This window comes from Triturus cristatus, chromosome 11 (genome assembly GCF_964204655.1).
Source record: "Triturus cristatus chromosome 11, aTriCri1.1, whole genome shotgun sequence".
In the NCBI taxonomy this organism is placed as follows: Eukaryota; Metazoa; Chordata; class Amphibia; order Caudata; family Salamandridae; genus Triturus; species Triturus cristatus.
In genome coordinates, this window is record NC_140594.1 from 262,251,023 (window position 1) to 262,262,988 (window position 11,966).

Below are 11,966 nucleotides of genomic sequence, written 5' to 3' on the forward strand. Positions count from 1 at the left end.
GTATGCTCCGCGGTTCTATATAAAACAACACACCGTGAATTGTAGGCAGAGATAAAATGAGGCAGCGCACTTTTGTAAAGCTCATACCTGTCGTGTCCAACGCCAAAAAAAGCAAAATGAATCTTAAAATAGCACCGCAAACCCTGCTATTGTGAAACAATGGGAACGCTTTTCACCTTAAATAATTAAAAGACAAGCCTGCAATTGTATTGCACGGCGCTCTGTCTGCAAAGCCCTCCTGACAGGCCCTGTGATTTGTGCTAACTAGCTATTGATCCGGCCGCATCTAGAGGTGTGCAAGGAACAATAAAAGAGAAGGCTCTAGAAAGGATGTTGTGTGCAACTCCATTTAAGGATGGAAAAAGACGGGCCCCAAACAAACCAATTTATGTCTTTGCCCGGGCGAAGCGTGGGGAATGCTGATGTGTGCGCGCGGCCTGCTCTGCATGCTAAGCAGCCGGGCCTCCGTCCCAGAGCCCTCCCGAGCCGAGCCGTAAGCACGAACAAAGAGGCGAGCGGCGGGGGAGAGCCGGCCTCCAGGCGTCAAAAGGCAACACCGAAGGCACACCGAGCGCCGCGGCCGCGGTGTGAGGGGCCTTTTAAACCACCACAGTGTCTCCTCTTTTGTGTACCCCTTTCTGGTCCTGTGCCCCGGCTCTGGCACACAAAGGAACCTCTCCTAGTAAAACCACGAATGTATGGGGAAGAAAAAGCACGCACTAAAAATAACAATGGGAGCAAAATGCGCATACATTAATTAATAAGGAGAATAAATATATGTGCGGAAGCGAATCCAGGAACATCTACACGTTCTACACGCGTTGCACCACTTTAATAGCGGTATAGAAGGCATTTAGAAGGTGTCTCCATGTCACTCACCCCCCAACTCCGTAGATGAGATGTCAATATGCTAAAAATAATGAAGAAAAAAAAAAGAAAATCCTTCAATGGTGCACCGCTGCCACAAATGTGCGAAAACAGATGTTGAATATGTTCCATACAGGTCGTTGCACTCAATAAAAGCAAACAAAAACTACAACACACGCGGAGTAGTTAGGAAAACAATATATTCAGTTTAGAAAACATACAGAATACCACTGTTGTAATTGCAAAATTACATTGAGACGGGAGTGGGGGATACTTCTGCATATTTGAATGAAATCTTACAATTAATACAAAAATACGCTATTCAATATGAATAAAATATATTTCGCATTCCATGGAGATGGAGCAACGCTACCCTTGTACTGTACACATTCTGTAAACTGAAGATACAGGCCACCCGGATTTACAATCCAACAGAAAAATATTTTTGAAAAACCCTGTTGTAACAATTGTGAAGCCAGGACATATTAACATTCATTAGCCTAATTGCTTCAATCAATTCAGATCGTGGCTGTTTGATATGCAAACTGGAAAATGAGGGATAGGGAGTATTTTTTTCGCAAAATTATAGATATATGTAAACTTTGAAAAATACTTTTGTACATGATATTTTTTTTCCAAAACACTGAGAAACAAGCACGAAATTCCAGGGACAGCTACTAATCACTGGTCTGTTACTTTCATGAGTGGGACAGTTTCAGTCAGTTCACATGCAACTGTGAATAGAACATTACATGTGCACATCTTCGGCAACATCCTTTCTCCCTTCCTCTGTCTGTGAGACTGATATGGAACATTGGTGTCCTGTCCCTTGTCTGCCCATGGCTCGCTTCACTTAAATTATAGAACATTCTTTCAGCTGCAGGAGGTTCTGCTCCTTTGGTGTAAACAGATGCCAACCTTTGAGATCCAGAGTTAGAATAAAGTGCATGGTCCGGCTGTTTTTATTTTAGAAATGCATTTAGTACCAGGCTATGATAGCAAACCCCTAACAATAACAGGGATATTTAATACATGTACTGTCAAGAGTACCATCCTTTTAATGGCCATCTACCAACCCTTATTTGGTGACGAGATTCCGGCCTTACGGCAGTGCAAAAACGTGATAGTGCACACTAGTCGGCGTTTGTTTGCTAGGAAGTGTGGTAGCCGATTTTAGGAGACTCCAGTGAAACTGCTGGTAGCCACCCTCTCAGGCTCGCTGGTCCATCAATACTCTTGTGGACAGGGCCCTAGTCACGGGGAAACAATATAAGATTCCTGGTGAGTGCAAAATACGAAATAGTTGTTCTGCTGTGTTTGAATACGGTCACGGGGTTCCACCCTATCACCAAAGTATTGGTGGGCGTCAAGAGTGTCCAACTCCAGTGTTCAAAGGCCACAGTCATGCAAGTTTTCCAGGTATCGATATATGACGCGCTCATGAACCTAGATAAGGAAGCGCAGCGCGACAGTGGACTTCCAGCACTGCAGAGGGACAGTCCCATTATGACTGAGGACAACTGCGCGTAAAAGGCAGCCCCAGTGAACAGACATGGAAACCTCGCACGGGACAGGTGGTCTGTAACACACCCTGCATTCTTTAATTCGCCTGACCATGGTTCAGTCTAACTTTTTGGATACAGAATGAGACCAGCAGGCATGGGGAATAAAAAAAAATCCCTGGAAAACAAATAATTCCAAAAAAGCTATACTAATGCATAAAATTAAAAATCTATACCTTCTTTGTTGGGGATTTGAGTCTTTGTTTTCTCCCATGATGCCATAGACTTGTCCTCCTCCTGTCCTTCCATCAGGGACTTGTCATTGGGCATGTACCAGGTAGAGTTGTGCTCTGCCATGAGAGAGTCAAGGTCAATGGTACTCATGGCACTTTTGACGCTGTCAGAGCAACAACTGCTTAAGTCATTGTCGCCATTTTGAGCAGTACATTCAGTTTTTTTACTTTTCATACCCAGTGGCTGGTCTTCTGATATGCTGAACTGCTGCCTCTGGAGCTGGATCTGTGCTTGGAGGATTTCGAGAGGGTGGATTTCATCCTGCGGTGATGTGCTAGTAGGGGTGCGGACTTGTTCCATACCAGGGGTGCCGGGGTGCCCAGTGCTGCTTAGTCCATAGCTGTCTGGGGTAGAGGTAGTGTTGTTTAATAAGTTCTGAACCAGGGGTTTTTGTCCATTGAGCAACCCATGGTCCCCTCGCTGAATTTTCGGGGACCCAGTCATTGATGGGCTGCGGTTGGGTTTGGATATTGTGTTATCTGAACTAGAGGATACTTCATCTTCATTCACATAATTGGTGCTGACATCATCAGGAAAGTCAACGTGAGGTGAGCTGCTGTCTGACTTAGTGATGCTCTGAATCCCACTGTCCAGTGAGGACATGAGGTCGGATTGGTCACTGAGAAGGAGGTCGCTTTTGCCCCAAGAGGGTGAAGTCAGAGACTTGTCATGTGGAGTCCCACCACACTCCCCCAGGTTGGCTGGTGGACCCTGTTGCCCTGGGCTGACTACCGCCCCATCTGCAGTGTACTTATCAAAAAAATGTCCAGGGCTCACGTGCCCACTGTCCCTTTTTCTCCTGCCCCGCCCCCTCCCGCCTCCGTTCACTGGTTTGCCATCATTGCCCGGGGTAGCCTCAATATTATAGTTTGGGGACAGGGTGGATTCTGCGTGAGGGACATGGTTTGGCCCACTTTGTCCCACCGTTTTACTACTGTTCACAACACCAGAAACCTGATTATTTTGAGATGCTCCATTGGGGAAATATTCAGGACCACTGCTATTATTTGCACCATTGACGTTGCCTTCAGACTCTGTCTGGCTCATCTTCCGTTTGCCTTCTGTTTGGTTCTTTTTGTTAAATGTGACATTGAGGTTTGGGGCACCCAAACTTGCAATCATGTTCTGGCATGCAGTGGATAGGGCTGCTAGGCAGCTTTGTCCAAACATATTGTCTTTCGAATTGGGTTTGCTGAATGAACCTAGGGAGAGGGCCCCCAATTTGCTTGCGGTGGATCGTTGGCTGGATTGAAAATCTGATTGTGGGGGATAGGAGCTTGGCGAAGCAGTGACTCCAGGGTTGTTATGTGGAGTTGTTTGTCTGTTTGAGGAACCAAATGGGAAACCTGGCTGCCCACCCAAGGATGGTGCTGAAAAATCCGATGGTGCTCTCCTGTCAGATGGAGTATTTGGAAGCCCCACGCCACCCCCAGGACTCTGCATTTGGGAAAGGTTACCCATGTTCCCGCCAAACTGAGAATGCATTCCTGGGGAGTGTAGGGCCTGAACGTGTCCTTCACCAGGCATTCTCATAGGTTCCTGCATGCTCATCCCATTGACACCTGACCTGAACATTATGTTTGATCCATTTTGTTGCAAACTGAGATCATGCGGAGTAGGCTCTGCTTGTAAGTTCGACCCACCCATTCTCCTCTGCATCATCTCCCCAGGTGGATGAGGTCCTGGAAACCAATTGCTTTCCTGAGCCAGGTGAGGGTTTTGGGGGTCAAAACTGGCCAGTCGTCCACCATTCTCTCTCTCAAAATTTGATTGAGGCATGCTCCCCATCTGAGCCGCATGCACACTGTTGCTTTGATTGACATCCCCGTGGTGACCAAGCTGCTGAAGGTTAGGCTGCCTCATTCTTTGTTGCTGGTTTCTGGAGGCCATCTGTTTGATCATCATGGCAGCATTTTGTCGCTGCTGAAGTGACTGGTGTTCTGGAGCGGGGTGCTGCAGGGGTGGACCAGGGGGGAAGGTTTCTGGAACTGGTGGAGTAAATTCACCAGGTAGTCCAGGGTAAGTCGAAGGTGAAAGGTGGTTCTCTATCCCCGCATTATGCATCGTGTTATTGTTCCAGGTTGCACAGCTTTCAACATTATGGTTATTGGGAAAGTCAAACCTTGGCCGCTTAGGAACACTGAGATAAGGAGTATCGAAATGCTGCAGCCTTTGATTTGGGGGTTGGTGTGGGGCTGGTTGCTGCATACTGAATACAGGATCTGTGTAGGGGTGCATGCTCCTGTTTTCCAGTCTGTGAATAGGGTATTCAAACTGGGCATGCTGGTTCTGCATTATTGCTCCATTGTCCTGAAGGCTGGGGTTGGCTGTATTGGCTTCTGTCTGCTGTTGCCTGGGAATGGCTGGTGGGCATGAGTTCTGTCGGGCGAGTATTCCAGTCTGCTGCTGTTGTTGCATTAAGGGATGTCTGGCACTGACTCCAGATTCCATGCCCACAGACATCTTCCGGGAGCCCCCAAATCTTTCAAAGAAAACACCATGCTGCTGCTGCTGAGGGTGGGCTTTGTTCATCCCCACCATGCCCGGGGCTCTGGGCATTACAGGGGTGCCAGGAAAGCTACCGCTACCAGGGACCTGCCTTCCAGAGGAATAGTGGGGGAGCTGCCCATCTGACTCGGAGGGTGAGAAGACAGGCATGTCAAAGTGCCCTGTGGGGCCCTCACTGGGATATGTGTACTCCAAAGACTCCACAGCCCCTTGAGTCTGGATCCTCCTCTGCTCCAGGCTATGGGAGTCAGAAGAGCTGGCAGAGGACAGTCCATGAAAAGAGGCTGCTCGATTAGGTGACTGGTCCAAGGGCAAACAGGGTGCAGGAACAGCATGGTTGGAGCCGGTAGCGGTAGGGTGCTGGAAGTCTGGCATGTTTCCCGATCTCTGTTGCCCAAAACCCTCTCCGCTCTGATTCTCTATGTGCTCGTATCCCTCCCCAAAGGCTTGTTGCCCTCCAAGGGCACCAGTGTAGCCCATCAACCGCCCCCCATGTAGGCAGGAGTTGCTTGGGTCTGGGCCCCCAAAGCTGCCAGTGAAGTGTGGGTGTTGCTGGTGTGGCGGGTGATGACTGCCACCTGGATGCCCATGGTGGGGTGGCTGGTTGTTGCCGAAGAAGCCATGCACCGGTTGGGGCTGCATCCCCCCAGCATGGATCTCCGGGTGCCCCCGGGCATGGAAGGGATAAGGCTCCCCACTCAAGTTCATGTTCATGCCCAACATGGTCGGCTCGCTCAGTGCACCGATGGAGGGGTCCACAGGGCCAGGAGGCCCCCCAGAATGGAAAGCGGGGCTCTTAAAGTGAGAACTCATAGGGAGTCCTGGCTGGGCAAAGCCTCTGTCTCCTTGGCCAGTGCTCCTTGTACTGATCTGAGGCTCAAACTGTTCCAGCCCAAACATCCTTCCACGCTAGTAGGACGGCATGGCAGCCTCCTGAAGTGCTCTTCCCTCACCAGACCAGCTTCCCTCCTCCTGGGGAGTCACAACCAGCAGGCACAGGTAGACGCAAGCAGGAACCGCAGCAGTGAGTTTGGGGAAGGGCCCCTACAGGGTATTCTCCAGAATAAAAATACAGCAGTGAGGGCGGCGCGGGTCTGTATCTGGAAACAACCCGCATTACCGCTCACATGGTACACTGTAACGAGGTCTGACCGACACGATGAAGTGCAAATATGTTCCTTCTCTGCTTCTCAGAGTTTAGGGATGAACCCCGAAAATAACACCAAATAAAACAAAGAGTCACCCAAAAAAAAGTTTCTGGGCAGCGGGATGCTAGTTTCTCTGCAAGTCAAAGTTTGCGCAGCGGCACAACACCTGGGCTGTCCTGGTGTCCTTGTCCGGCTCCACTGCTGGGTGCGGGAGAGGTCAGTTGGCCTTTGGCAGCCCCAGGCGCTCCATTGGAGACACACCGCGGCTGAAGTAAACCTAGACAACAGCTCTTCTTCCAGGTCAGCTCGGGCAGAGCAGAGTTCACAAGGGGCACTCGATGCGTACACCCCACGCCAGTCTTCGAAGGTGCGTCGGGTGCCCGTACTAATGGAGAAGGAAGTGTGAGACCTTCCCAGTGTCCGTGGAAGTTCACTCCTCGGGAACGAGAGCCCAGCTTCAGTCAGTTCACTTTCCTCCCAGGGTTTAGACAGGCTGCATGTTGTCTCTCGTGGAGAGAGCGCGGGGCCAACACGCCAGCAAGCAATCAGCTGGTCTCCTCTGGGGGCCCAATACGAAGGTATCCCCTTTCTTATCAACAGGGGTCTCGCGGGGACACCGTGTAGAAGAGGCCCAGCATTGTAGACAGCTTCTGCTGAGAGCTTAGCATGGGTGCCCTAGGCTTCAAGGCGCTGCCGTCATGCTCTAGGGTGCCTTCAGACTGGCTGTGAGGTGCCAGGAGTTCTCGCGGTGCAGCCCGCCTTCCTTCAGTGTTCCCCTCTCCGGAGCTCGTTCCACCACTGCAGCCTCTGCTTCGAAGATGGTACTGGGTACTTCCCTTGCAGGCTGCTGCCCTGCTGCCGATTGAGTTGTACCGGTGCGCACCTCCCCGGATCGTCCCCTGCCCAGCGCGGGCGGAAGACAATGACAGCAGGCGGAACAGGGGCTGCTGCTAGGGGCCCCGGTCGGGCGCCGTGCTGTGTGCTGGGTTTCGCCTGTCCCGGCCGCTCACTAGTTCTCGCTCGGCGGGATGAACGCTCTCAGGGTCCGCGCTCTGCTCCTCGCTCCCTCCGGCAGGAGCCGTGCTCTGCAGTCCGCGCTCAGCTCGCTCTCAGCTCCAGAGCCAGCAACAAGTTTTGCATTTCAGCCGACCATTCCGGACAGCCGGTTCTAGCCAATCACAGGATGCCCTGGACGGAGGGGCGGGGCTTACAGTTAAGGTGGACCTAGGAGATGCCGAGTGAAGCCTGCACAGCGCCTGCTGCACACAGGTTCAGTTCAACACCCCCATCCTACGGCAGATGATGTCTCTTTGGCGCCACTCTGCACTTTCAGTCCAGTGCTCTGTTCATTAATGGAAAATCCACACGTTGCGGGCGACCGGGGCCTGCTGCTGGGACGGGCCCGTCTGTGCACCCCCTTCCAAGGACTCCCAGGACTAAGCTCGAATGAGCCACACAAGACAACCCTGCGCCCTCGGCTCCTTTCAGGAAGTCTGCGAGCACCGCCTGACCCCGGCGAACACCAGTGTATTTTTTTTTAACGCGATTTGTATTTAGGATACACACCAGACTTGCAACTTTTGTTCAAATTCTATGATGTTGCATCACATAAAAACAACAAAGGCTAAATATGCCAGGAGGAAAAACGCACTGGGTAGCTTAAATGTTTGATGGTAAATAGCTCGAAAGGTTCATCGCGTAGCAAATTAATATATATTTTGAGCAAATGCACGGACAGATGGATGTGTGGGTGGAACTGAATTATCCAAGCCGAGCGAGTAAATCTGTCAAATGTCCTCATGTAGATAACACTTTTACGATGACGTCTACAAACTCACTTCCACATGCATCGCCCAATTGTTATTAAAATAAACTTAGATGGAGGGCGGGGCTGTAGTTCTCAAGCACTCGGTGGTAAAGTTGAAGGCCAAGCTATCACTGTTCGTGTATAGCTGGCAGGTGAATATTCTCTTTTAAGGTGCCGTCCTGGGCCTCTGTGTGTGTTTACAACAGAAGCGTGTGGTTTGTGGCAAGCAAGGACTCCTGTGGTGTCGCTGGGGGCATCTGCAGTCGGCCCCCACTGGATGTGTGCAGAGCGTGTGCGGTAAATAAGACACGGGACACCGGTGTTGCGTACTTTCCGTCCCCGCAGCCGTGGCGCTTCTGCCTACGTGCCTGCGTGACGTCACATTTATTGGGGCTGAAATGACGTACCCTGACGTGCACGCCAACGCGTGTCACGTCAGGGGAGATATCGCGACACTACATTCCTCCCCAACAAACAAACAACAAAAAAAACCAGAACCCCAGATTCGTGGCAGCAATCTAAGGTATGGACAGTAGGTCTCATAGTGTCCCGCACCTCTGCCTTCGGCATCAACAGTCTGACATTGTAACAAACACAAACTTAAACAGTCTTACTTGACGTAGTCTCGTAGCCGCCTCGAGGGCGCGGGGTGCGGCCGCAGATCATATCGCACTCCACCACGGTCCACCGCAGCATCCGGACCTCCACTCCCGGAGTCGCCATCTGCACCGCTCTCTCCGGTCTCAGGCACGCCGGCTGCTTCCGGTGGCAAGTTCTCTGGTTGGTACTGCCTGGTGTCAAGTCCGTGACCTGTGGACTCCGCTCCTCCACTCGCCTGGCTCTCGGGCTCTACTGGTGTCTCATCTCGCGGCATGTCCATCCTAGCCCTCTCCTGGCATCGTTCCTCCACTCCGGAGGGCACTGGGACTTTCTTGAAGTATGACACATTCCTTGTTATTTTCTCGGCCCCTTTTCGGGCTGTCACGCACGTGCCTCTGACTCTCTCCACAGTCCAGGGCTGAGGCTCAAAATTCAGGCGAAACTTGCCCCCTGGCACCCGATTGCGGATCAGTACATTGTCACCTGGGGCTAGTGGTGAGGACACCGCCCGCCGGCGGGCGTCGGCGTGAGCAAACGCTTCCCGTCGCCGCGCATCAATGGCACTGTCGTTGGGAGTTTCGGGCTTCCATTCGGGGTGATGCGGTATTGAGTCTGTGACAACCCGCCCTATCAGCAGGTGCGCCGGGGCTACTCCTGTAATTGAGTGGGGCGTTTGGCGGTAGCTGCGGAGAAATGTGAAAATGGCAAGTTCTACTGACTGGCTCTTTTCATGGGCAATCCGTATAACTTTATTGAGGGTCCTCATGAAGCGCTCAGCTTCTCCGTTCGCTTGAGGCCATCGGGGGGTGATTCGCCGGTGGTGGATCCCAAGAGTCTGTAGGTACGCCGCGAAGTCTTGACTCTGAAAGGGTGACCCATTGTCAGTTCTGATCTCCTTGACGATTCCGTGTGTTGCCATGATTTTTTCGATCTTCGGGATTACTTCCTGAGCGCTCAGGACCGTCAATATTTCCACTTCCGGGTACTTGGAGTGATCATCTATGGCCACCAAGGTGTGCCGTCCGTCGGGCAGGCTGCCGAAATCGACGCTGATCTTGGACCAGGGCCTCCTCGGGCGAGGCTCCATCACTACGGGGGCTGGTCGGGGCACCTCTCCGGTTAACTGGCACGCTTGGCATTCTCGAACGGTGGCCTCCACAATTTCGTCCATGAGAGGGAACCACACCTTGGTTCGGAGCCTTGACTTAGTCTTGACCATACCTTGGTGACCGACGTGAGCCAGATCCACCACTCTCTGGGTGAGGGCCGTCGGTATGACCAGCCGGTGGCCTCTCAGCAAGCACCCTGTATCGTCTTCCGTCAGTTCTGCTCTCACATGGTGCAGGCTCTCCATTATCTGTTTCGCCTGAGGCGTTAAGCTCTTCCATTCCTCTCTGGCACGGGCCCAGCTGTTGTCACGGACCGCCGCTCTTGCTCTTTGGAGGCACTCGTCTTCACTGGTGGCCTGAGACAGGCTAGCCATGGACACCGGCCGGGGACATGACCGCGCCGTGATGCACCGGACATACTCTTCTGTTTCTGCCGCCTCCTTCATTTCTTTTGGAGTGGCTGTGCGGGGGTGGCGAGATAGGTAGTCCGCCGGATTCCGCGCACCCGGCTGATACTCGATCTTGCAGTTATAGTCTTGTAATTGCAGCATCCATTTTTCGATTCGCGGTGGTGGCTTAGTGGAGGTGCCGGCAAACAGGGATATCAAAGGCTTGTGATCTGTGGTCACAACAAAGGGTTTGCCATAGACATACAGGTGGAAATGACGACACCCCCAATGAATGGCGATTGCCTCTTTTTCTATTTGGGAGTATCTCTGCTCCGTCTCAGTGAGGGACCGGCTGGCGAACGCCACTGGGGCCCATTCCTCGGCACTTGTCTTCCTCTGCAGCAGGACCGCGCCCAGCCCAACTGGGCCGGCATCGACAGCGATCTGTGTCAGCTTGGCCGGATCGAAGAAGGCCAGCGTCGTGGCTTCCGAGAGTGCCTGTTTGACTTCCTCGAAGGCTCGGCTCTGGCCACTGTTCCATGTCCAGGGAGTTGATTCCTTCGTAAGTTCTCTCAGTGGCGCCGTGAGATTCGCCAGATCCTTGATGAACCGGCCACAATAGTTCACCATGCCTAGAAAGCTCCTCACCTCCGTGACATTGGCAGGGGCAGCTGCCTCCTTGATGTCCTTGACCTTGTCCGGATCCGGGTTGACGCCATCGGCCGAGAAGGTATAGCCGAAGAACTGGATCTTCCGGCACAGGAATTCGCACTTCTCTCGATGTAGCGTGAGGCCGGCGTCTCGTATCCGTCGTAGCACCTGCACTAGCCTCTCGTTGTGTTCCGCTACGGTCGTGGCATGGACCATGATGTCATCACTGACGTTGATCGCTCCGGGGATCCCTGCGATCAGTTCCTGTATCACGTTCTGGAACACCTCCGCAGCGCTCGATACCCCGAAGCTCAGCCTCGTGTAACGCCTCAGACCTACATGGGTGGAGAACGTAGTTATGTTCCGGGATGCTTCGTCTAGGACTAACTGGTGATACCCCGATCGGAGGTCCAGCTTTGAGAACCACTGGGCGCCGGCCATTTCCCCCACGATGTCATCGATGGTCGGGGTGATGTGTCGCTCCCTTTTGATGGCAGCGTTGGGGAGCCTCATGTCCACGCATATTCTGACTGCGCCTGGCTGCTTGGGTTTCTTCGCCACGACAATTGGCGACACCCACGGGGTCGGTCCGGACACCTTCTCGATGATCCCCGCTGCCTCTAGCTTCTTCAATTCCGCTTCCACCAGTGGCCTGAGGTGGAACGCTATCCGGCGGTGCCGGAGGGCTACTGGCTGGACCGTGGGATCGATATGCAGGTGGATTTCTTTTCCCCGGAACTTGCCTATCCCTTGAAAGATGTCCTCGAACTCCTCCAGGGTGTGGTGTACTGACTCTTGGTGTACTCCGAACGCGAACGTCACCACTCCCAGATCTTCTGCCGCCCGACAGCCCAGGAGCATGCCTTGTCCGTCCTCAGTGACGTAGACATTCGACGTGATGGACCTCGTCCCATGGGATATCACCGTTCTGAACTTTCCTCGTACCTTTAACGGTTCTTCCTGTCCGTAGGCGAACACCGTGATGGTCGAGGGCTGGAGCGCGGGCTGTGGGCGCATGGATTTGTGCATCGCGGCAGCCATGATATTGATGCTGGCCCCAGTGTCTACCACGGTCGTGACGTCTTGTGACC

General features: G+C 52.7%; 1 protein-coding gene across 1 annotated transcript in view; it reads right to left on the reverse strand.

Annotated features, from left to right (window-relative positions):
* Positions 1 to 7,483, reverse strand: part of MN1 (MN1 proto-oncogene, transcriptional regulator) — a 71,762-nt gene extending 64,279 nt beyond the window's left edge. Inside the window, exon 1 of the mRNA XM_085636390.1 lies at positions 2,606 to 7,483. Coding sequence (XP_085492516.1) covers positions 2,606 to 6,071 — 3,466 coding nt within the window. The 5' untranslated portion in view covers positions 6,072 to 7,483. The remainder of the gene's footprint in view (positions 1 to 2,605) is intronic.
* Positions 7,484 to 11,966: the final 4,483 nt, after the last annotated feature.